The 26615-nt window shown below is 42.7% G+C and overlaps 1 protein-coding gene across 7 annotated transcripts in view; it reads right to left on the bottom strand.

Annotated features, from left to right (window-relative positions):
- The window catches only part of SCFD2 (sec1 family domain containing 2), a 252196-nt gene that overhangs the window by 199427 nt on the left and 26154 nt on the right, over window positions 1–26615 (bottom strand). For all 7 annotated transcript variants that reach the window (XR_014792160.1, XM_084856757.1, XM_084856763.1 and 4 more), the window contains exon 3: window positions 16436–16563. Coding sequence is in view for 6 of the 7 variants with exons in the window: in XM_084856757.1 (XP_084712883.1) it covers window positions 16436–16563 (128 nt within the window). In the remaining variant the exon portion in view is untranslated. The remainder of the gene's footprint in view (window positions 1–16435; window positions 16564–26615) is intronic.

The following is a 26615-nucleotide window of genomic DNA, read 5'->3' as shown; positions in this document are numbered from 1 at the left end:
GATTGCACACACACATCAGAGACCACCTCAAGCACCTCGGTCAGGGAGTCACTTGTGCAGCGGGGTGGACAGTACACGAGCAGAATCCCCAGACTGCCCTTCGGGCCCAAACTCCAGTACATGCACTCAGCAACCTTGGTCTCCCAGACAGGGGGCCTCGTGAAGACCAAGGACTCCCAGTATATAACAGCCACACCCCCTCCCTGATCCCCAGCCCTCAGCTGCTGTGCATACGAAAATCCGGCTGGACACATGACCGCCAGAGTTGGAGCAGCCGCATCAGCCAGCCAGGTCTCCGTAAACCATGGGTTATTGTTACATGTGAACCTAGGTTCATGAGTTGTTCACAGGTTGTTTTGCCAGGCTATAGAGGTAGTGGGCAACAGCAGTAAAAAAACTCCAGCCTCTTTACTTGCCAGTATTGCAGTGCCACAAAGGAAAGTTGGGATACAGCTAACAAGTGGGAGAAGGGGGAGGAAAACAAACAATCCAGGGACTGAGAAGACCAACCATGGTTTATCCAATTTTCTGCCAGACAAACCCTGGATAGGGTAACAAACCATGGTTTAAATAAACCATGGGTTAGTGTTACATGCAGACCAGGCCACTGGGTTCAAATTAATGTATTTGTAAAATTACATCAAATTACATTCACTGAAAATTGAATTTGCATGTTATCCTTTCTCAAGAATCAAGATCAACACAGTTGTTTCCCTTTAATTATGTTCTGATTAACTTTGTTTTTAAAAATAAACAAATCAGCAGCTAGACAAGTAGAGATACTTTGGCTATGAATTCATGTTTAGATATTTAGGTTTCCTATCTTCCAACAAAAGCTTGAGATTAGAGATGGAGCTTTGTCCCAAAGGCCACAGAGTCACACACAAAAAGGCCATTGTCAGAAAACTCCCTAGTTGCAATAAATAGCAAGGTCAACCAAATCGTACTGTGTCCATATGCCAGCCACCACTTAATATGCAAAGATAACACGGTACCAGCATATTAGGCTTCTAATGTCTCTGCATGGGATTCTAAAAACTGTATTGTGTTTCCAGTTTTTTAAACAGTTTATAGCAGTAACTGAAAAATGATTTAGCTGGGGACACAAATCAGAGATGTATTACACATCTGTCAGTACACAGTAGTAATCTAATGTCAGTATCCCTCTATCTGTTTTAGTTTTTCATCTACAACTAAACATTAAGATTAAAAACTTCAGACAAGCAATGCTTTATTGCAGCTGGAAGCTGGATCAAAGGTAGGCAAAGCCACATCCAGCTGACCACTGTCTCCCCGATCCTCCAAGGACAAGCCACTGAAGTCAGTAGTATTCTCTTCTTCCTACAAGAACATTGGGAAGGATCCAGCACTATCCATGTGCCACCGCTATTGACACTGTGCTAGCTTAACCCACACTTGCACAACATCAATAGTGCTTCCTAGTACAATGATAAATTTGGCACCGCAGCAGCTTTTCCTTTAAACCAAGGTGCTCAGGGGAGCATGCACCTTGTTTTCAAGCAAAGTCACATTCCCAGGAGGCTTCCAGGAGAGCAATTTTGCTTGAAGACAAGGTGTGCATTCCTTGAGTCTTTTTTTTTAAAGGGAAATATTCCCTTTTTTGTCATTTCCATGACACCAACTTTCCCGTAAAGCTAGCAGGTGCTACTGACGTAAGAAAAGCCTTCGTTTATGCTACTGCAACTTCAACAGCGGTAGTACACGGACACTACTGGATCCTTCCCATTAGGTCCTTAATTTGTGTAATGTCTTTCAACAGATTGCAGTCCAAAGCCACTGAAATATCTCCCTTGGTTTCAGCAGGTTCGGTGTTTTGCTCATGTAGTACTTTGTAATGAACTTGTCAATACTCACGCTTTGGTGCAGCTGTAAACTGAGGCTACTTCCTACCACTTGTGAGGGCAGGGAAACTCACAGAGCAATGACTCCACAGAACTCAGGACAGCTGTTTTCAGTGGCAGCCACATCTCTTTTTCATTGTCTTATTTCACTCTCAGAGAAACTTGAGCATTATGAGAAGGAAGCTATTATAATGGGAATCCATTAGAGAAAAGAAGGCTTCCTTCAGAAATGGAAGTCTTACCCAAATCAGGAGAATAAAAAAGAATACTAACTTGCATCACTCCCCCCACCCCTGCCAAGTGGAAGAAGACAATCAGGAGATCAACCATAAATCAATCTTTAAGTATGTCAGAAGCAGGGGATGGCTGGATTGTTGGATGACAAGGGAGACAAAGGAGTACTAAAAGGGGATAAGGGGATTACAGAGAAACTGGATTTTTGTGCCTGTCTTCACTGCAGAAGATGTAGGGCAGATACGCATCCCTGAACTGATATCGTTAGGAGGGGGGAGTCGGAGAAACATAGACAAACAGTGGTGACGGGAGATGAGGTTCAAGGCCTTTCTGACAAATTGAAAACAACGTATCACCAGGTCCAGATAGTATCAATGTGAGAGTTCCTAAAGAACTCAAATATGAAATTGCTAATCTTCTAGCAAAAACATGTAACATGTCCCCAAGATCAGTCTCTGTATCAGAAGACTGCAAACTAGTCAATGTAATATATATTTTTAAGGGATCCAAAGAAATTACAGGCCAGTTAGCTTTAAAAAAAAAGGGATCCAGGAAATTACAGGCCAGTTAGCTTAACATCACTTCTGGGTAAATTGGTGAAAAACGTTATTAAAGATAAAAATTATTAAGCACATCGAAGGTCAAATCTTGCTGAAGAAGGATCAACATGGCTTCTACAAGGGTAAGTCTGATCTCCCTAACATTTTAGAGTTCTTTGAGAGTGTCAACTAGCATGTGAATAGGGGTGATCTGGTAGACACTGTTTATTTGGACTTCTAGAAGGCTTTTGACAAAGTTCCTCACCAAAGACTCCTGCTCAAACTTACCAGTCATAGGATAAGAGGAGAGGTCCTCTTATGGATCAGTAACTAGTTAAACAACAGAACGCAGAGAGCAGGAATAAACAGTTTTTGCAATGGAGGGATATAAACAGAGGATTCCTTCAAGGATCTGTATTGGGACCAGTGCTTTTTAACTTGTCCATAAATGATCCGGAGTTAGGGATGAGCGGTAAAGTGGCCTTGTTTGCTAACAACACCAAATTATTTAAAATGGTTAAAACAAAAAGGGAAAGCAAAGAGCTCCAAAATGATCTCTGTAAACTAAGGGATGAGCATTAAAATGGCAAATGTGGTTCAACATAAGAAAGTATAAAGTGATCCACACTGGAAAAAATAATCCTAATTTCATGTATACACTGATAGGTCTGAACTGGTGGTAACTGACCAGGAAATGGATCTTGGGGTATGCAGCTGGTGTAAAAAAGGCAACTTTTATGTTGGTGATAATCAGGAAATGAGTTGAAAATAAAACTGCCAATATAATAATGCCTTTTACAAATCTATGGTGCAACCACACTTAGAATACTGTATACAGTTCTGGTCACCACAATACAAGATGGGTATTGTAGAGCTGGAAGAGGTGCAGAAAAGAGCAACTAAAATAATGAAGGCGCTGGAGCAAGTACCATAAGAGGAAAGGTTATAATTTGGGGGGCTCTTTAGCTTAGAAAAACAGCAAGTAAGGAGTGACATGATAGAGATGTATAAGATTATATAAGGTATGCAGGAAGTGAATATGGAGATTTTGTTTCTCTGTCATGATAGCAGATCCCAGGGTCATTCAGTGAAGCTGAATGGTGAGAGATTCGGGATAGATAGATAACTTTTTCTCAAAGCATATAGTTAAACTACGGAATTTATTATCGGAAGATGTAGTGACAGCCACCAACTTGAGTGAGTTTAAAAGGGGATTAGAGAAATCCACGGGGCCAATCTACACGGGTGATTTAGTGCGGGGTGACAGCACATCACAGCTGTTTGTGACACATTACTTTGGTGCCACTCTGCAGCTTCCCTCTACTATAGAAGCATTTCCTCAAAGGTTACTGCATTTCCCCCCTTAAACACAGTTCCCACACGGTTCTGCTGTAATATGTCCTGTCCCCTCGTTTAAATCCTGTGTACTGCGTGTCCCTAGGGGTGCGTCTGTGACCTGGGTCAAGGTGTATTTTGCTGTTGTGTCAGCAAAACACACCTTGTTGTGTGGGCTGTCTCTGTCTCCCCCGCACCCAATTCACTATTTCACAGTTGCATGGCTTTGATATAGGCTTCCTAGCACTTTCCCTCTTCACTTTTTATTTTAACTTTGAACTATTTTGCAGTGCGCTGTTTCATTATAAAGGGCCCGTTTGCCACTTTCCCTGTTCACTATCTTTACTTTGGGACATCTGGGGGGTGTTTGTTTACTGAAGCAATGGGAATGTCTCTGCGCAAGTGCAATGGACATTGTGAAGATGGGGAAAAAACAAGAATGTAGAAAAGAATATCTAAAACATGTCTACTTGAAAGTAACTTTTGACAAGGATAACTCAGCGGCCCTTTACCACTGAATACTATGTCCCATATACACATTGGACTGCGGTTGTGTAACTTTACAATCATGTTACTGCACAACAGCGCAATAAGGGAAGGTGCGATGGAGATTATAAGCACAGTGCATAAACTAATTGCAACCAAAAAATGTCTATTTCAAAGCAGCAGTCTTTTCCATTGCACTTCAGTGAGCAAGCCAGCGAGGAGAGGTGTGGGGGAGAAGCTTTATCCCCACACATTTTGTGCAAAACCTAAAATGCGCTATTTATGGCTGTAATTTTGCACAGAAACGCGGTTACTGCAAATAATGGTTCCCTAAATTTGGTGAGAAAGGAGTGACATGGGCAGAGGTGTTGTCTCAACATGTATACTGGGTAGTAACTCATTCTCCACCTTTACAATGACCTCGGGTGAGGGGAGTGGGGCAGCGAATAACACATCTCTAAAGAGAAATGGTGGACATCAAAGGAGAGCTGTGGGGTAAACTACACTGGCATAATTCATCTCTTGCATTCCGCTTCCCTGAGCAGGGGAGAAGGGAGAGTGGTGGGGAGCAAGCCTCCACTCATACGCTGAGCCACAACAACGCTGTTGATGATGTTCTATTCTACTTACAGGGCTCCGCCCACCCAACTGCAAAGTACTGCAGTTTCTGGTGCCATTTGCCCTGTGAAAGCAGGTTTTTGGCTAACATATACTCCACATTTCTGGCTTTGTGTGCTGCTGGTGGACCAAACCTGAATTCATGAAAATCCAAATTTAAACGGAAGACGCCTCAGAAGCCGTCTCCGTGTAGATGGGGCCACAGATGATAAGGCCTCCAGTAATATATATATCAGTTGCTGAGGGACTCAAGCAGGAGCATGCTATTGCATTCATGTCCTGCTTGTGGGCTTCCATGGCATCTGCTTGTCCACTGTGGGAACAGAATGCTGGACTACATAGGCCATTGATCTGATCCTACATGGCTCTTCTTATGTTCTTATGAAGGGGGCATCAGGCACTACCCTTGTAATTCATCTCTGTGCTTCTTTGTAATGTTTGAATTGGATGTTCTACATCTCCCTGCACAATAAGTGGGGTCCCAATAAAAGTCTTGTGCATTGCACACGTGCATCCGTGTGTGACAGAGATGCTTACATTACATTTCAAGCTTTACAAAGTATGGGGAACGGGAGGCACAAGTAGCTTTTGCTTCCCATCTCCCGCATTTCATAATGTCCTAAGTTGATCATATTTCTGGCTTTTCTTGGATCTTGGATATTCTTTCATGTTCCCAGACAAAGTTCAGAAATACCTTACCCCAACAAATCTGCCATTTCCTTTGATGTTTTTCTTTCTTTCTTTTTTTGCCAGATAGTTACAAACTACTTAGGGGATTTACAGTAGCCTTATCCCAGCCTCCTTCACAAAGCCTGCCATATCAGTGTATTGTTACTGTAAGCTAGGTCCGCCCTGCACTCTTTAATGAGATGCTTTAGCCTTTCAGGTTGCATTCTGCATAGTTTACTAGGAAAGAACTGAGGAGGCTTTCTTCCATTAATGGAGGGTTAGCGTAACAGAAGAGAGCACTTTGTTTCTGTTATCCTCCTGGTGTTTCAGCTTTCATCATTCAACATGCCAATAAAGGGACATAATAAAGGGATTCAGGCTCAGTTTAGATTTACGGTCCTCTGTTAAAACTGCCAAGCAAGGCAGGCCATTTCTGAAGCCACAGAACCACATTTGTAGCAAAGTGTCTTTTGCTGCCAAATAATATGCTAATAGCGAAGCTTCAAACAAAAGCATCATGAACCATCACTTTCAGAAGCATTCTAAGATATGCATCTGATCACCACAGAGGCTATGAAGGAAATGAGGACTGGGAAAAGAAGCAGCAGCACTTCTAATGAAAGAAAAACACTTCTTTGTTCCAGGAAGCTGTACACAGAATAGAACTTTCTTTAGGAACCTAATATCCTCAAGTGTGTCAAAATACCCTAACTGATGAAACCCAGTGAGAAAATAAGGCATTAAATATGATTTCCTTTTGGATACTGAAAACTTTCAGTTATAGATCCTTAAAAAAGTAGTCCAAGGGATTATTGGGTAAACACAGCTACTTTTAGTTTCTGGAATGTTTTTAAAGTCTAAACCAGTTTTTACTGAGTGAGAAGAATACATGCATTTTGAAGTGAAGGCCAAATCACTGATAGTCTGAAATAATATTTGTCTAATTGAAATCTTCATCTAATGTAACTGAGAAATATTCATCTAATCTCATGTGCCTATAAGCAACCTCTATGTACATGAAGCTGCTTGGAAACTGGAGAATAAGAATTTAATACCTAGCACAATGACAGTCATTATCATAGGGGACGGCGAGTCTGCATTTTGCAGTGATCTTTGGAGGGGCACTCTGAATGGAGACACATTCCCCAGTGTCATGAACTCCACTGCAGTTCTTCAGTTCTCCCCATGATACTGTATGCCATCCAATGACTTATAGAGATAAAAATAAAGAGGTACTTTGGGAAACTGAGTAAGTGGGACCTCAACCGCCCCCCCCCCAGGTGTTCCCAGTTTCTTGGGAGAGCAGTTCCTGCACTTCCTCCAGCTGATTTCAACCTGTTTATGCTAACCCATAAACTTCCCTCTCCTCAACAGGAGTGAGGGTCTTTTAGAATCAAGCCTGCTTCTCTAAGCACATTCTTACATCCTTAGGTTCTAGTTTTTGGTCATGCTAAGGTATAAGAGAAGGTGACACACATGCATATGTGCGCGTGCACACACAGTTAAATTCATCCACGAGAATGAGGGTTCAGCACTCTATCTCATTCAGTCCTCATGCATTAAATGCTCCTGGACATTTGCCTTGTCAGAAAGCGAAGGTAGCCATGTTGGCCAAAGGAAAAATGCTAAAATCCATATTAGCCCTATATCTTTATTAGGTCAACTCAAAGGTCATAAAATACTGTACCTGAAAAGCTTGTATATTATTTTGTGACCTCTGAACAGGCTTAAGAAAGATATTGCACTAACATGGATTCTGGCATTTCTCTTTTGTCAGAAAAATACCTGATGTCCTGTCAAACATTACTCATTTATTATTGATTTATTTTATGTACTGCATTTAAATGCCACCTTTCTGTCAAGAGAGTTTACAATTTAACAATAAAACAAACAAAATTTATAAAACACAAAATACTAAAGAGCAGTCTCCGTAGTCTGATGGCTCCCTCATCTGAGGTCCTTCTCTTCTGTTAGGTTAGCTAAGATTTCAGAAAGTATTTATCGGTAAGGTTAAAGGAAGAGTAACAGGAAATTAATTTGGGGGACTGTTGGTTTCTGCTATGCTGTTATCTGAAACTATCCAAGTTGTGAAAATCACACACAGGTGCAAGTACACATTTCCTCGTAGAAGCCTTATTTCCATCAAAGTTTGCTTTCAGGAAGAGGGAATAGGGAGGAGCGGGGGTCAAATCCAATGAAGTAGTTCCACTGCTTCCCCCTCCACCTTCCACCCCCTTGTGTTCCCTCAAAATTGCTCCAGAGGGTTGGGGGACTCTTTGGAGCAGATTGCCATAGAGCACAGAGGGCTGCATGGGGGAGTAGGGTGGAAGAAAGTCTCCTCGTACAACGTTGGATTCCGCCCTGGGAAAAACAAGAGTCTTGTGGCACCTTAAAGACTAACAAATTTATTCTGATGTAAGCTTTCATGGACTATTGCCTGCTTCATTAAATGTCCTGGGAAAACTCACTTTTAGTAAATGAGTGTTATTTTCCGGTTCAATCCAGGAGAATGGCAAAATGTTTTCCCTATGCTGCAGAAGCATTTCAGTTATGTTATGATCTCCCAGAATGGAATAGCAAGCTGGCCAATTTGTGACCAAGCTAACAGCTTCCCAACAGCCATGCATGGTGGTCCACCAAAGGTTTGATAATGCCTGCCTGGGACTGTAGAAAGGCGGAGGGAGGGGCTGTCCAGAGTCTGTTTGGCCATAATATAGAGTTGCTGGACAATGTTAAACTTGGTCGATCACAAGTTGCGAAGCTTCAGAACTTGTCTTCAACTGCTGGATTCTTTGCTGATGCAAGGTGAGCCAAGGTGACGGTGGGTTGGGGGGCAGGGGTTAAAGGAGAAAGAGTAAGAGAAGGGCAAAGAGGAGGAGAAATAAACAGAATGGTGATATGAGAAAGCAGAAGGAACACAAGACATAAGAGAAAGGCTGACATTTAAGATAACAAAAAATTGAGTGTGTTCCATATCATATATGAGATGAGTCCCAGGCCTGAAAAATTGAAGACTAATGCTCTAGAGGTATTTTACCAGTTCTAATAACAATTTTTACCTGGAGTATTATGTGTCTGGACACAATATGCCCAAATTGTTCTTCAAAACACTGGTCCAGTGGTCCATATATACTAAAATCCTCTTTAAAAATACATGAATTGAGTGATCAGTGCATTTCTAAACCACCTCTACCCATCACCACTTCTACAGATAACAAAAACTGCTTTGTTCAGATGTAGCCTGGGGGGAGTTTTCACAAGGGGGTTATAATTAACTAAAATTGGTAACATAGGTCTTTAAAGTGAAAAGATGAACCTTTTTACTCCACCTTGAACACTGAGGAGTTCAAAAGGGAGAAAGATGTTTTCAAACGTCAAATGTTGAATGACAGTATTTATTATGTCCACTGCAGACGGTTGCTGCTAAAACGTTAATTTGGAAGTCTGGTTCTCAACCTGCTTTTGAGTGAAACGACACATGCTCAGTCTCCATGTTAATGCTGCAGTTTGGGTTTAGATACAAGTTTAGAAGCAAGTTTAAAATATCTGCATCCTACAAAGAAATTTGATTTATTTATTTCATTTCTATACCGCCCAATAGCCGAAGCTCTCTGGGTGGTTCACAAACATTAACAGAGCCAGTGTGGTGTAGTGGCAAGAGTGTTGGACTAGGAGCTGGGAGATCCGGGTTCTAGTCCCCACTCAGCCATGGAAGCTCATTGGGTGACTTTGGGCCAGTCACAGACTCTCAGCCCAACCCACCTCACAGGGTTGTTGTTGTGAGGATAAAATGGAGAGGAGGAGGATAATGTAAGCCGCCTTGGGTTCCTTGCAAGAGGAAAAAAGGCGGGGTATAAATTCAATAAATAAATAAATACATACATACATACATACATACATACATACCAAAAAGCACACAGTGAATTGATATCACAATTCACTTCCAATAGCCCTTTCTAACTGCTGGAAGAGTAAGAAGCAGTTTCCAGAAACCAGTAGCTGAAGGGGGGAAATTTAAAGGGCACTTTCAGAAGGTACAAAACAAGCCAGCATTAGCCATCTCCCAGCAACAAAGAACCAATATGGGTCACTAACATGCCCTTCACCCTTGGCAATTCAGTTTAGCTTCTCCACATCTTTCCCAGCCTTCTCAGGACCAGCTGAGGAATTACGGAATAGCTGGAGAGACAAATGCTTTCAGATAACAAAGTTGATCCAGATCTGCTCACCATTCAGACTGGGCCTAACCATCTATGACTATTTTGGTGCAACCTCAAACATGGTAGGGTGGTTTTTAAAAACCCATTTGTAACTAGTGACATGGCTTTTATTACAACTACAAGGGAGGCTAGGGGAATGCTGTGATTTGTTTTTAAGCAGCAGCATCCTTGCCCGTAATGCAGTATGCAGTTACTACATCACATGTATCTGAATGGACTGGACTTGCTGAGAGGTGCAGGCAGGACTGTCCCACATGTCCGGCTCTGCCTACGGTAGCCGACAAGCCACACCCAGGTATTTAGGTTATAGCATGTCATTCCCAGCAGAGGTTGCCGATGAACGTGAGTGAACCCATGCATATATGTTTGGCATTACTTAGGTGCATACCATGATAATGTAACTGTAGAGTTTGGAACTCCGATCAAGCCAACATAATGAGAAACCTTGCCATTTCAATCTTTCCCTTGTTCAAATAGAGCAATTTACAGTGTTCATATCCTGGCCTCTCTGGTCTCTTCCCTTCCCCACCACTGGAACGTTTCCCCCTTCCTCCTCCTCCAAGGTCACTTTTCCAACCTCTGGGGGCAGCTGGCACAGTTCTTTCCATGCCACCTGCAAGGAGTGAGGGAGAAGAGTTGGATTTCCAACTCCCCCTTCTGAGGTTGAAGTGCTGTCTCCAACCTCAGAAGAGGGAATTTGAACAATCCTATGGCCCCTGGGACGCTTGCCATGGGACAACAGAAGTGCTGTCTTAGGCAGCCCAATATTTCACCCTCACCCCTCCTTATCTGAAATGCAAGATAATACTGACTTTACCATATATGATACTTGTAAGGGTCACTGAGAATGTATGTGAAGCATTTTGAACTCTCAACATGGTTAACTATTGCACAAAATATTTTAAGAAATGATCTGAAAGTGCCTGTTTCCATCTGTCTCCAAACTCTGTTTAGTTAATTTTGACTAATTCTGTGCCATATCAACGTAGCAAGAAGGTCCACGTTAGGTCTCTCCTCTTTCCATTGCTTGAGTTGAGGTTTCTTCAAATATGTGTCCTGGAATTGGAGCACAGAGATTTGGCCACCAGAGAGGTCTGTTTGTCACTGGCTTTATTATTAGTGGCAGAGAAAGAGTAGAAGCAATTTTTGCATCTACTATTTCTGCTAATGATGCCAGATCTGAAGCAGTGTAAATATTGGGATAAAATAGGTTACATCTTATAATCTCAGGAGAGTGTTACGTGTCAGAAATGCCACAAAGGCGTCAGTTCCCTGGGCAGAGGTGTTTCTTTTTAAGAGTTCAGTTATTCAGAATTCATGCCGTATTTCCAAACAAAAAATGCATTTATTTTCTGAAAACTTCACAGAGATTTTCTTAATGGCAGAATGCAGGATTAATGTTGTCCCAGAGGAATCTCTATAGTTTACTGCATATCCTACACCAGCCTTCCCCAACCTGATGCCCTACATATGTGTTTGACTACAACTCCCATCATCCCTAGCCAGCATAGCAATAGTGGCTGGGGGTGATGGGCATTGTAGAAGGCACACATACAGAAGGCACCAGGTTGGGGAAAGCTATGCTAGACAAATGGAAAGCCCACTAGCATTTACAAAGTACACCAACGTGAGTTCCAAACATTTCCCTCTTACTCCCATTTCCATGATCACAATCATATTTGTAGCAGGTGCCCTGTGAATAAACTAAAGGCATCTGAACAGAGGAACCTACTAACATAGTTCATACTATGCTCAGACTATGCTCAGTTCATACTATGCTCATACCTCAGAAGGGGGAGTTGGAGATCCAACTCTTCTCCCTCACTCCTTGCAGCCACTCCTGCAACTGGCATAGAAAGCTGTGCTGGCTGTCCCCCGATGTTGGAAAAGTGACCTTGGAGGAGGAGGATGGGGGGAGCATTCCAGTGGGTGGGGAAGGGAAGAGACCGGAGAGACCTGGACATCCCCAGGCCTCTGAGAGAGATAAAGGCAGCCCTGCTGCTCAGCTGAGAAGGACACCAGACAGGCCACTCTCTTTGTGACTGGTGAGGAGAGCTGGAGTTAGAACTGAGGGGAGACGAGTGGCTTTTGCAGCTTTTAAGAACTCTGCTGCCTTAACATCTTGCTCTGCAACTGAACTGCCCACCCCCACCTCCAGCAATCTTCGCTGGTACTGAGTGGAAACACCTGCTGGGAAGCCTGCCCACCAAGGCAGGACACTCTCTCTCAGCCATCGGACATCCCCAGGCCTCTGAGAGAGATAAAGGCAGCCCGGCAGCCCTGAAGGGGGCGGCCCCAAAGGGGGCGCACCCCTTTGGTCTGCCACGAAGGCGGGGGCGCCCCACCTTCTATTTTGGTTGCTTGTAACCTCTCTATTTGTGCAGTGTAATATCTGTTGCATGTGGGGGAAGGTTGTCTGGGTGAGAGCAGGGCCTCCTAGAATAGTAGCTACTGTCACCCTGGTGAGAGACAGGGATAGGGAGTTTGTGTGTCACAAATGCTTCCTCTGCCCAGGGTGAGAGCCTGTGGAGGCTAGGGGTTGGTCTCCCTCTGGGTGAGAGGCACGGGGGAGAGGTGACTGTATAGCACTCCAGGTGAGAGATGGAGTGTGCCGAAGTAGCTCTGAATAACTGGGAAATAGTTTGCTGGTGGGTTGGCAAGCCTGATGTCCTCTATGTGGCCAGTGGCTGGTTATTTCCACTAACTATTATTTGTGACTGTGTTAAGTTGGCTGCAAGTGACTGATTGGATGAATGGAGTATGTGAGTTTTGAATGGTTGCGGGTATGTTTGAGTTGTTAGTGGGTGTTGAGAGTGTGTGGGAAGCTCTATTGTGGCAAGGATGTGCTTAGATCCATGGAGATGGTGCTTCTATCCCAGTGACTTGGGGCAGGAGGAGATATGGTAGGAGGAGGAGGTTGGGACATCACAATAGAATGGGTCATAGATTCATATGAATACACTGTTCCGCTTCTACCTCCCTGCTCTAGCTCTCATGTGCCTGGTAGCTTATCCACTGTGCCCTCCTGTCTTGTGGTGCTGCTATTCAATGCCAGGTTGGTCTGCAATAAGGCCGCACTCATCCACAACCTACTCGTGAATGAGAAGGCCGATCTGGTGTGTATTACTGAGACCTGAGTGGGTGAGCTGGGTGGGGTTGCCCTGACTCAGCTCTGCCCACTTGGTGCAGCACCAACATAGGTTGGAGGGCTGGGCGGGGGTGTCGCCGTGGTTCCTAGAACCTCCATCTCTATCACCAGGAAACCACTCCACCTTGGAGAAGGCTTTGAGAGGTTGCACCTGGTGTTTGGCCATAGAGACAGATTGGGGCTGCTGCTGGTGTACCACCTACCCTGCTGCCCAGCAGTCTCCCTGACTGAGGTGGTCTCAAGGGTGGAGTGGGAGGAACCCAGGACGGTAGTTCTGGGTGACTTCAACTTCCACGCTGAGGCTGTCTCTGGAGCTCCAGCTCAAGACTTTGTGGCCTCCGGGACAACCATGGGGCTGTCTCAATTTGTCATTGGCCCAACACATGAAGCAGGGCACACCCTTGATTTGGTTTTTCCTCCAAACTGTGTGATGAGAAATCTGAAAATCCGGGAGTCTCTGTAACCCCATTGTCATGGCCAGATCATTTCCTGGTGAGATCTGAACTCACAGTGTTACTTCCCTCCTGCAGGGGTGGGGACCCATTCCCCAGGAGACTGATGGAATCTGATGGATTTCTGCATGCTCTTGGGGATTTCCCAGTGGAGAAAGCTGGTGATCCAGCCGAGGCCCTAGCCTCACTGTGGAACAGTGAGATGCAGTGGGCCATCGAACCAATTGCACTTGAGTGCCTTCTCTGGTGCTGTGGAACCATTCTGCTCCCTGTTATGGGGAGCTACGGGCAATGAAGCAGGCTGGACATCGGCTAGAGCGCAAATGGCACAAGTCTCGAAGCGAAGATGACCGAGCACATAATCATGCCTATTGTGCGGCGGTGCGGGCAGCAAAGATGGCTTACTTGCATCCTCAAGCAGCCAACCAGAGGAGCTCTTTTGGGTGTTCTGGGGACTGTTAACATCCTCTCCAGCGAATGGGGCCCTGCTCCCCTCAAGGACCCGCTGTGACCTTTTTGCATCGCACTTTGAGGACAAAATCACTTGTTTCCGCAGCGAACTTGATGCTGTTGTTAGAGCAGTTCCAGTTGAGGTGTCTGACGCCACCACCTGCCCAGTTTCAGCTCTTGTGGCCTGATGACATGGACAAGGTGCTTGTAGCAATGCGACTGACCACATGCCCTCTCGATCCTTGCCCCTCCTAGCTAATAAAAGCTAGCTGAGGGAGTATGACTGGGTCGGTCCAGGGTCTGGTGAATGCTTCCCTTAGGGGAGGGGTGGTCCCTGCTGTTCTTAAGGAGGCAGTAGTGCGACCACTCCTGAAGAAGCCCACTCTGGCCCCAATGGTATTAGACAACTACCGCCCGTTTTCTAGGGAAGGTTCTGGAGAACGTAGTGACGGAACAATGGCAGGCACTCTTGGAGGATACTGATTATCTAGATCCATTTCAATCTGGGTTTCGTCCTGGTTACGGGACTGAATCAGCTTTGGTTGCCCTGATGGATGATGTTTATCGAGAGAGGGACAGGGCTCCCCCTGCTAATTCTGCTCGATCTCTTATCGGCTTTTGATACCGTTGACTGTGGTATCCTCCTGGATTGACTCCATGGGATGGGTATCAGAGGCACTGTGTTACAGTGTTTCCAGTCCTACCTGCGGGGCCATGGCTTGTTAGGGTGGCTTGTTGCCCATGTGCAAGCCACCCTGTGGGAATTGCTCTGGGTTCGCACAACACAACAACCCACCATGGCTTGTCACACACTGTGGGTTGGCGTGTTGCGCAAACCCAGTCATTCTCTTGAAATATGGTCAATAACAACCACATTCTATTCTGTGTAGAATTTTATAGGTACCAGGATATGAAGCAGGAGAGTAGCAGTCTCAAATAATAATGTTACAGTATGAGCCCCTAGCTGCCTGGATCTCCTGTTCTGCAGCATACTTAGAATAATGGTTACACCAGTCCTACAAACAACAATGCCTTTACTACTCAATGTCTCCTCTTTGAATAATGACAGTTAAAAAAAACTATGCTCATATTCTTATATAAAATTAGACAGTTATGAAAATTATAATTCCAAGTGAGTTGATGATTCAGGAAATGGGCAAGAGTAACTCACAAATTGAAGTAATTTATAACAGTGTTTCAATTATTAAACTTTCCCCTCCAATAGTAATTAAACAAACAAAAACCCACGCAGTTCTAAACAATCAGTCATTGTCATTGGATACTTACAGAACCCTTCTGAGTGTTTTAAAAAAATTGTAGGGGAACTATTCTCACGCTAACCTTCTGTAACGTGGAAGGGGAGATGTTTCTGTGTTGCTCTTAGAGCACCTTCAGAAACAGGATGTATAAATGCTCTTTGTTTCCTGTTCTTCCACAATGTTGCATTTGAAATACAGCCTTAGCATTTCTCCCACCTGGAAGCTGTGTTGTGTGTTTCTGTATCTCTCAAGAAGGGGAGATGCATTCACTCACTCACTCAATGCATGCATGCTTCTCACCTCAAAAGCAGACTCAAAGTGATAACAAAGAAGACAAAGTTAATTTAAACCATAATCAATACAACACAAACAAGTGTAGATACAATTAAAATATAATCTAAAAGCACTACAATACTAAAAGTGTTCATCCACAATACACATTAAAAACCCAAATTAAATACAAAGACTGAGATGCAAAGATGGTATATTAAACACAACTTTGTTGTAGAAAAACAGGAAGCACAAGGCATTTGAGTACCATGTTGCTGCACAGCAAGATAGTGTCCAGGGTCCTCCGAGAGAGCGCAGGACAGGAAGGCCTGGCGTGCTATGGTCCATGGGGTCATGAAGAGTCGGACACGACTGAATGACTGAACAACAACAACAACAACAACTCCATGCAAATGGCTGGAACATGGGAGACAGAAACAAAGAAAGCAACATACAATGAGAGTTACCATGTTGGGCAAGAACCTGCAGCCGTAAGTGGAACGCGTGAAAACCCCAGTTCTTGGACACAATAACAGGACTCTGAATCCCAGCATAGCTAAACACCTTCTCTAGGCTCATAATTCAAAGTGTCAAAGCCAAGAGGTGACATTGTACATTTATCTGAGTGTATTATCAGCCTACAATTGTGTAACTGTTTGAATCCCTTAAAAAAAAATGGTTAAACCACCAAGATTCAGAGCACATGGCTAGTCACCAAATGTTAACAAACTCAGATTCATTAAAAAGCAAAGCGACTTTAGAAAGATGAGTGTCTGACCCAGTGAGTATAATCTAAATGTATTCAACGGCTGGACATAGATGAAGAGTGGCTGCTGCTGACACATTCCACATCACAGCTAGTTAGTTGCACACATGCACACTCCAAGGCTTACCCATGCTCATCTTGATTGGCAAATTCTCTCTGCTTGCAGCTTCCACTAGGTGTCTCCTAACTTCCATCACAGCTTCTTTCTGTTTGAGATTCATTAAGGACTCCCACAGAGCTTTAGCAGCTGGATCACTATAAAGAAAGAAAGAAAAGCACCCAGGTTTACACAAAACATCTGCTAGAATGAAACAAGCATCCACAAGCTTAGTAATGTCTACAATGTGGAGACCCTACTTACTTTCAAGTATAGAACTAAAACTCAACTTTTAAAAAAGCTAGGGGGATGATATGGTGACTTGTTACAATAATCTGATATATCTATTTAGTTGACATTGTTACCACAAAATGATAATGACGACAGTCAAGGCATGGTTCAAGCTACCAATAAAAAGTACAAACAACATCAAAAAGGATCAACACTGCAGCATATTTCTTAATTCTTTGGAGCACTGCAGGGTCAAAATTGCAACACTGAACTAGGTTAGCTTAGGCTTTCCTTCCATAGTGTATTTGGATTCTCTCATAATTACGCTTTCTAAAGTCAAAAGCTGTTGGAAAGTAAAGGTGGGTAGTCTGAAGCTGATGGTATATACAAAATAGAGGGTGGACAAGGCAGATCCCCACTAAGCCATGAAGCTCACTGAGAAACTTTGGAAGAATCACTGTTTTAGGCTAACATATTCCAAAGGATTGTTGAGAAGATAAAATGCAAAAGACCCATAGTATGTATGACGAGCATCTTATATTCTTTTGGAAACTTCTGGTCTTTAGATGGGGTGGATCCAGAAAGCTAATTCACCCCTCACAAGTCCTTTTTCAAAGAGAAAGCAATCCAGTGAAAATAGATTTCTGAAGTGATCCAAGGCAACTGATGTTCACTGGTGAAGCCACAAAAAATGTTTCATTCACCTAACCTAGTTCAGACTTCATTTCTTGACTCAGGTGCAAATGCCAGCCCTCACTTGGACAAATAAACCTGGCTGTTTGAATCATTCTCACTTAAAAAAAAGGGGGGGGGGAGAAGAACTACAGCAACATGTTTTTGTTATCAGACAGTTGAAAGGACAGCAAAACAAATTCCATTTGTACCTACTTTTCTAAATTGTTTTAATAGCCAAGATACCATGTAAAGTACACTGCAACACCTTCATTTCAAAATAATGTCTGTGGCAAGACATTCATCTGGTATATTTTTTAATTTTGGTATTTAGCTCCCTTTAGGGAAAAAGAACATTTGTTACTAAAATCAAAGGATTTATTGGGTAAGCTCTATGCACAATGAACTTAACATTAAACACACACACGATGGGAAAGAAACAAAGAAACAGTATTAATTGTAAAGCACATCCATTTTACATGAATAAGGAAAAGATGTCTGATTGCTATACTGGGAAAACCTGAGGCGCAACATTTGACATGAATATAGATTCTCGATTTTTGGAGAGATCTTGAAACCCATTTCCGATTGTGCTTGTCATGATAAAAGTCTGGAAAACTAGCGGAGATGTGTTGTATCAAGCAAAATGTATTGGCCCTGAGCCAGAGGATAGGTATACACAACAGCAAGCTGCATGTGCAGAGTCTCCAGAACTGTTGGCTTTGACAGAGCCGATCACTTGGATTCAGCCTCCAAAGCCCCGAAACATGTTATTGGCACTATCAGAAGTGCCCATATTGACCTGTTCTGCAGTCATATTTATAGATCCAGCCTGGATTGCTGGACCCACAACATTTGTTTTTGTGCTCCAACCACCATTGCTGGATCAGGCTGACTATAAATTCCAAAACTTGAGAAAAGCTGCGTTTCTTAAAAGTTCTTCCTCCATCTCTTTGGCTGCAAGTAAATGAGACAGGACAACTCTTAAAGCATTGAAAGATTATGTTTTGGAGCATTCGCCAAGCTGTGAGGTCCCTAGGCAGACTTCTTCTGGGAAAGGGAGTCCACCTAAAAATCCCATTTTAAGGGAACAGTACAAAAATAATGTTTTTTTGCAGACTAAAAGAATAAAAGTTTTTTTGCAGACTATCAGCTTTCAGCTTGGCCTTAGGTTCAAATCATGTCCCTTGCCAACATGATTTCTATCTGAAATAAAACATTAAATATGAATATATCCTGATTTGCAATAAACATCAGTTGGAGTTTACTGGAAACTAACAGGAAATGCTAATCTTAAAATAAACTGCAGCTCTGTTTTAATGCAGAAGAAGGTGAAGTGCTAAACCATGGTAATGACTCAATTAAATGTAAAGTAGAAAATTGTTCTGGGCCCCGTAACCTGAGCTTTCAAACTGGAGCAACAAACATATGATTCTTATCTCTGGCATGGGTTTGATATGTTTGCAAATGTTTTGTTATTAGCCTATGTCCTAGCCTAACTAAAGCACGAAACGAGGATCGTGATAAGAGCACCAAAATGTCACACTGCCTGTCACATATATAAATTCCCAACATTCTGTCACACTCCAGTGTGACCAAGAAACAGAACAAAGGATAGAGCTCTGCACAAAAAAGTAGACTTGATTGTTAATGACTACAGTTACCAAGGCAGGGAGCTGGTATAGAACATAGCCCCAAAGTGTCCCCAAATACAGCCCTTTATTTTCATTCACAAAAGCAAATGGTTGCCATTCATTCCTATGGGTACAACATTGCAGTGGAAACAAAACCTGTCCATTACCTGACGGTGAGTGGTCTTGTTTCCATTGAGAGGTACCCTATGGAGAAGTAATGCACAGGCTCTTCTGTACTTCTATAAACTATAGGAGTCCCCTAAGCATGCAGATACTCCCCTCTGGATTGTTAGTGGCTCCATTGTGGCTATAATCCCCCTTGGTACTCACCACTTGAGTTTGCCATTTTGAGAAGAGATAATGATGATACAGAACTTCTAAAAATTACTTGAGCATCCACCACTGCACTGGGCATTTTCCTACTGGTACCAAAGGCGCTCATGCTTATTAGAACTCTATGGACGCTATGAAGCTTAACTATATTTTACCCTACTCTAAGACAATGGCACAAGAAGTGCTAACAGACTTCTTAAAGCCATTTCACATGTGACGACTTCCTGAATGAATATTACTTCTGTTAGGAAGACGGCCTGTAGATTATACATAGAATGCACCACATGTAACTAGCATACATATGTTTATTCAGCCAAGTGTACACATGGTGATAAGCCACAATTAGCCACATCATCTTGCGTGTTCATGTGGCACATGTACAAGTGACAAAGTAGATACAGGCCTCCAAGCTTATAAATAGCTGTTCATCTGGTCTCCTGTGGCTGGTAACTATCACCTGTAGGTAAACCAGGCAAAGAAGCTTTTGTAAGCTGGAAGCAAGTTGATTCTTGCTTTCAGGTTGCTGCAAATGACTAACGTGTGGGAATATAGCCTAGTAATTTTTTCTGAGGACTGGCAACTTGTACAGACATTTGTAAGACTATGATGGTTTCTTAGATAAAAAGGCTAGAAAAAGTTTACACGTAAAAACAACTTCTGCACAGAGAACAAGAGATTGAAAATATCTAATATTACTGTTCTCAGTTACGTTAATTAATGCAATCTGATACAGCAAATAATTCCTGACTTCCTAGTCACAAAGCATTATTCTCTTTTGGATTAATGGTATTTAAATTCCCATATTTTTTCAAAGCAAATCACGCAAATACATATTTTTAAAAGCCAGACAGCCAACATTAAAGAACGTAAGTATTTTCTTGAGTAATTTAAGATTATTTCCCAATTTCATTCCAAGCCCTCAAGCCACTTTGATGGTGTAATCTGCTCTAGACTCAACTTTAGCCGTGTATTTTGGCATATACTCAAAAGCTAGAGGTTATTATTTGATTTAAATGCTAAAAGACAAAGAGATACAGCACTAGAAGCAAAGCAATAGTTTCAGTCTTCTCCCTGGGCAGTTCAGATACCTCCTCTCTCCTCACACCCACTTTCTGCATCTAATACAGAAAATTATGTTGCATTAAGATCAAGTGCTTCAATTAGTCTACTGTTGCCATAACTTGATGGATATGACTATTATGGCATCGTCAGCTGAGGATTCAGTGCCCCAGGTAGATGTCATGCGCACCCTTTTCGCAAATAAGTTATGCAAAGGATTCAACCCAGGGCATGGTCTGAAGTAGGGATGCACGAAAGTGACTTACCTTTCGCGGATTATGTTGATGGTGGGGGGGAGGCGTTCCGTCCCTCCCCCCGGAATCTTGGCGGGGGGGAGGCGCTCCGTTCCTCCCCCTGGAATCCTCGAACGGCCAGCTGTACTCCGCAGCAGCTCCACGGAGCAGCCGGCCCGGCCCGGCCAGGCCCGGCCCGGCCAGGCCAGAGCCATCCGCAGCCAGATTTCCGGCCGCGGAGGGTTCTGGGTAAAAAAACAACAACTACGTACACAAATGGCGGCGGCTACGGCTGCCGCCATTTGCGTTCCTTCTTTTTGGCTGTCTTAATCTACGTAAATATTTACGTAGACTATGACGGCGAAAATAAAGGGGAACGCGCTAGTGTAGCGGGTGCTATTTGCGTCCCTTTTTCATTCACCTTTTTAGCCTATGTAAATCTTTACATAGGCTAAAATGGCGAATCAAAAGGGGACGCAAATAGCGCCTGCTACGCTATTTGCGTTCCCCTTTATTTTCACCGTCATAGTCTACGTAAATATTTACGTAGATTAAGACGGTAAAAAGAAGGAACGCAAATGGCGGCGGCAATAGCCGCCGCCATTTGCGTACGCGGTTTTTTTTTTTTAAACCCACCCAACCATGATAGGCTACGTAAAGATTTACGTAGCCTATCACGTCTTTTTTTTCTTTTTTTTTAAACCTAGCCATGATAGGCTACGTAAATCTTTATGTAGCCTATCACGTCTTTTTTTTTTTTTTTACACAAGCCTGGAAATGGCAGCAGCAGCAGCCGGTCAGAAGACCGGCCGCCACCGCCACCCGGAAGATCCGCCCCAGATGAGTCTCGTCCCGGGGGGGATCCGGGGGGGGTGGGGGGGTGGCAGGCTGTTTCGCCACGGAGTTCGGGGGGCCAAATGCACTGGCATTCGGCCTCACTGAGATCCGTGGCGGAATTCTCTGACATCCCTAGTCTGAAGGCACATGATATTGATACATAGAAGCTTGCTGAAGCTAAGGAGATCTGGGTCTGTCATTGCCTGGATGGGACAACCTGATGTATGCTGTCTTGCATTCCATTACAGAAGAAAGGAGGGGTTCATGTACTGGTAACCTTGTAATGCATTCTATATGGGGTTGCCCTTGTGCTTGGTTTGGAAGCTGCAGCTAGTGCAGAATGCAGCAGCTACGGCCACCCAGCCACATTCACATCACGCCTATATTAAAAGAAATGCACTGGCTGCCTACTGAGACATATTCAAGGTTAAGTTGTTGACATACAAATCCCTAAACAACTCAGGACCATGAAGACCACCTTCCCCTATATATGCCCAGCCAACCTTTAAGACATTCAGAGGAGGCCTTGCTGGCCATTCTGTGACTAAAAGAAAGTCACCATGCAACATCTTGGAAGCAGGCCTTCTCAGTAGTGGCACCTGCCCTCTGGAACATCCTCCCCCATGCAGTTTGGGAGGCAGAAAACATGGTATCTTTTAAACACATCCTGAAAACACACTTGTTTAAGAAGGCTTGCTCTGGCTTGTAATTAATCATGATGCTGCTCCATTTTACTGAGGTTTTTTTGCATTGCTTTTCATTGTTATTGTAGTTGGCATTGTTTTTTTAATAATATAGTCTAACGTGATTTTTAATATTTTATATGTAAACTGCTTAGAGATTTTATTATATTAATTAATAAATATAGCATAAAATAAAATTTAATTTAACTCATTATTTAGCTCAGCTTTGCAAATAAGCTCACAGAACACTTTTAATAGCCCATCTGTCTACGGGTGCCTCTACTAGTTATCTGTGGGCTAACAAACAAGAAGAAACAGCATTCCTTGTCTCTTCCTCTGAAAGAAATCCTTACTTGCCACAGGTGACCAGGAGAGGGGATGCACAACTAGATGGAATTACTTTGCCACTAAACATTAGTGCACGCTAATGTATATCTAGTCATTACAGACTAAATCCACAATTTAAAAAATCTAATGAAGAGAAAAGACCTGAAGGATCGCCTCCTCCCATATGTGCCTGCCCGGACCTTAAGATCATCGTCAGCGGCCCTTCTCCGTGAGCCCCTGCCAAAGGAAGTGAGGCGGGTGGCTACTAGGAGGAGGGCTTTTTCTGCTGTGGCACCCCGGCTCTGGAATGAGCTCCCTAGTGAGGTTTGCCTGGCACCTACATTGTATTCCTTTCGGCACCAGATGAAGACCTTTTTATTTTCCCAGGCATTTTAGCATTTTAGCTTTTTAGCTTTCTAAATTTTTAGCTTTGCTGTTTTAAATCTGTATTTTAAACTCCTGCACTGCTGCTAGGTTTTATTGTGGTTGTATTGTTATATTGTGGTTTTAATGTTCTATATATTTTAAATTGTTCTATTGTGTGTTGTTTGGTTTTAATTTTTGTGAACCGCCCAGAGAAATGAAATTGAAATATATTGGATGGTATAGAAATAAATAAATAAATAAATAAGACCATCTTGCCTAAGTTTATAGACATATATCCAGGGTTGGAGGAATCCCAGGCATGAGGCTGTCCAGGGCCTATAAATTTGATCCTGGCACCGATTAATTTGACATATATATTGAATGCTAGCTCTGAGCAATTTGAATTTTTTTTTCTGGCTCTGGAAAGGAGATCATGGGAACCGACTGAGGGCCAAATTAATTATTGGTATAGACACATTTTTTTTTAAAAAAGGAGTTTTTGTATCAAGTTCTTCTTTGTTAGCAAGTCTCATATCAACCAAATTATTTCTGCAAATAAGATTTTCAAGAAAGAGACAAATATTTCCAGTTTCAAGCCTACAGTTAGACATTAACTCATTCTAGTTCAACGGCCCTCAATTTAAAACACCAGGACTACAAGACCGATTTGAAACAATTTGTTTTAAATGACAGATACATTATCTAACATGTTTGACATGACAAGCAACATGAGATTTCTTATGGGTGATAGGATTAAGTTACCTTGATCAAAAGAAAAGCCCCTTACACAGAAGGTCAATTCATTCTGAATTAACACTTTTATGAAGGAAGTAATTTTCCGACAGTTTTCCTTAGATAATGCTAATCTTACAAAAATGCTCTTTTGAGTATCAGCAAGATGGATCAGAAGGCCATACAGACATTAATATTCACTGAATGACTACTTAGGACAGACATCACCTATAATTCCCTTTTCTCCATAGCAAAAAGAGAATGTACTGAAAGAAAAACATGTTATGTTATCGCTGCTTGATATTTACAGCTCTACTAGATCAATTATAAAGTGATCAATGTTAGACTGAAAAGTTTTAAGGAGAACTATTGGAGGTTCATCAAGGAACAGAAACTGGATATATCAGTTGATCTTAAGAAACCCAGTGGCCTCAAATTTCTTCTTTAGGAGAATACTTTTTTTTGGTGCAAATGGATAAAGTGGTTTAGACATGTGTTTCTAGGGGCATGGTGTATGGAGACAGTGGGTTTTCAACTAAAAACATCTGGGAATAGCCCAAGGCTATAACATTCCTGGAGTTCTTCCAGATTCAAGTGGCAACAATAGTTTGTATGTTGGGGGGGGGGATATTATTTTATTCAGTTGAAGGTTAAAGTCCATCTACAAAGCAAAATCCTTTTTAAAAAGAGAGTGAAAGATACAACACAATATGATTTATTTTCCCCAAGGAATGTTTTAAACAAACACCAGAGCTGGCAGTTGCACATTTACAAAGTTCACACAACTTCTCCTGAATGTTTCCAGCTACAATAGTAGGAATGCTTGTGGAATTTAGAATAGTCTGTGTATGATACTCAGGGGTCCACATACTGAGTGGCCTTGGTTACCACATCTGTGGTCATCAGAAGACTATCCGGACAGGCTTCAGTGAATCTGCTTGCCACAATGAAAGCAGTAGTGCTCTATGGTGAGCATGACAAGCAGCCAAGAAGACAAGGCCAAACCAGGAGCAGGAAAGGCAGGCAGGCAGGCAAGGTTCGGCCTCGGAAGGTCTTCTGTTTGTCCCATCAGCCAGGACAGCTAGGCTGGTGAGGACTAGGGAAAGGGCCTTTTCTGTGGTGGCCCCCACTTTGTGGAATTCCCTCCCTAGTGACCTCCCCCATGCCCCCTCTTTGATGAGCTTCTGCTGGGCTTTGAAAACCTGACTGTTCAGTCGAGCATTTGGGGTGAGTTGGGGGGGGGGGTTAGAGCAGATTTGGTTTTGTTTAGTTGATTATGTTGTATTTTGTTTTATTTGTATTGCACGCTGCCTAGAGTGGCCAGATGGGCAGCTAATAAATCTAATTAAAAAATTAAAAAAAATTAAGGTTGGATGTCTGTGCGTGAAGGCCAGCCAGAAGTTGTAGACTTCGCACTGCAACTCCCATGCATACTCCCCCTCTGCCCTCCTAAGGCCCATCTTTGGAGCTGGAGAGAGAGGGCAAGAATCGTCTTCGCAGTCATGCTGGGTTTGAGAAGCCCAGCACAACTGTGGGAATGATCCCCCTTCCCTCCCCAGCTCCAAGCTGGAGAGGAAGGCTGGGTTTCTTTTCTTACATTCATCAGACAACAATGGCGAGTAGAATGGTGGACTTGCTGTCTACTCTGCTTATTTTTGGTCAAAACAGTGAGCCACAACACTGTAAAAACAAATCTTTATTACAAAAACATGGGCTATGATATTTGCATATAGCAGATGATCAGAAAACATGCCAAGAACTGCGTTTCCTAGTAACTTCGTAAGTGTGACTGGATGCAGAGTGTACAGCTGGAGATGTTTAATCAGATGAAACACGCACAAGTCTGCCTGCTGTGGTCAACCCACTTTCAAAGTAGTCTTTTCACTTGCCAAACCCACAAAAGTAAACCCATATCTTAAACTTTCAGCAAACATTTCCTGCAACCCAACTTCTTGTAAGCTTGCAGCAGAGGACAAGTGTCTTCAGCCACAACATTATTTATTTAATATTGACGTAAAAGGAACACAGACAGACAATCAGACACACAATCACAAAATGTTCTTTGGATTCAGAATGCCAGATAAAGTTTTAAGACATATTTTCATGTCTGTGATAATGAACAATTTGATACACGTACTCACTGTATCACACTGTATGTGCGAGATATGACCCAGCTGTCTAAAAAACATTTACTAAGGAAAAGCCTTCCATCTTTTTTATTACACACTCCAGTGCCAGCAGAAACTTAATAAGGCCATTTCATTTCCCCCTTTTTATTTTCGCAAATCCATGAAATATAACTGATAAAACTATTTAACTCAACAATCTTCTGCTTTTTTAAAATCAGGACCTATCTTACACCCCAAACTAGAAACATGGGACTCATTTCTACTATATCTGTGTCTTCTTCTCTCTCCTTTTTATAAGATTTAAGCACCACTAATACAAGCAGCATGAACAAGGAAAATGGTGGCTGCTTCTATGACCCCTCCTGGGTTGAGGTGCAACCCAACTATAGGTCATGACACACCAGTGCAAGGCCACTATTTAACCAAAAAGCCATAATGTTAAGATTGGCCAACTACAGACATCATGACAGACATAAATAATTCTCTTTCTAGGCAGTGATCAGTAGGTGGCGGTAGCTCTAAATCTTCAGCTCCCCCAGGCAGGGATGCATGAGAATTTAGTTTATATTTGCAAATCATCCAGACATATTCTGTTTGCAATCGTTGACATGAACAAGAGCAGGAACACTTTTAGGGGGGAGAAATGTCCCCAAATTCTTGAAGTTGTGACTGTGTTTGAAAAATGTGTATTTTGAAAAAATGTGCACTTTGAAATGTGCATTTTTTTAAAAATACATCTTCACACTTTAGTCAATGGGGGGAACCCACACTTTTGGAAAATAAGCACAGAAATGTGCACTTCTCCTGTTTAAAATATGCATTTTTCCTATTTGAATGAGGCAAAACATGGTAAAAAAAATGAAAAAAGGAGCAAGCCAAAGTGACCTTCGAAACAATTTTCAGATAATTTAGTTAAGCTCAAAAATCCCTGCTTTTCTCATCCCTACCAACAGGCAAGAGCATCTCAGTCAAGT

Source organism: Heloderma suspectum, chromosome 5 (assembly GCF_057233095.1).
Source record: "Heloderma suspectum isolate Gila_16-S chromosome 5, 16-S_ref, whole genome shotgun sequence".
NCBI lineage: Eukaryota > Metazoa > Chordata > Lepidosauria > Squamata > Helodermatidae > Heloderma > Heloderma suspectum.
The sequence above is the reverse complement of the archived record's forward strand: the minus strand, read 5'-3'. Positions and strand labels throughout refer to the sequence as shown.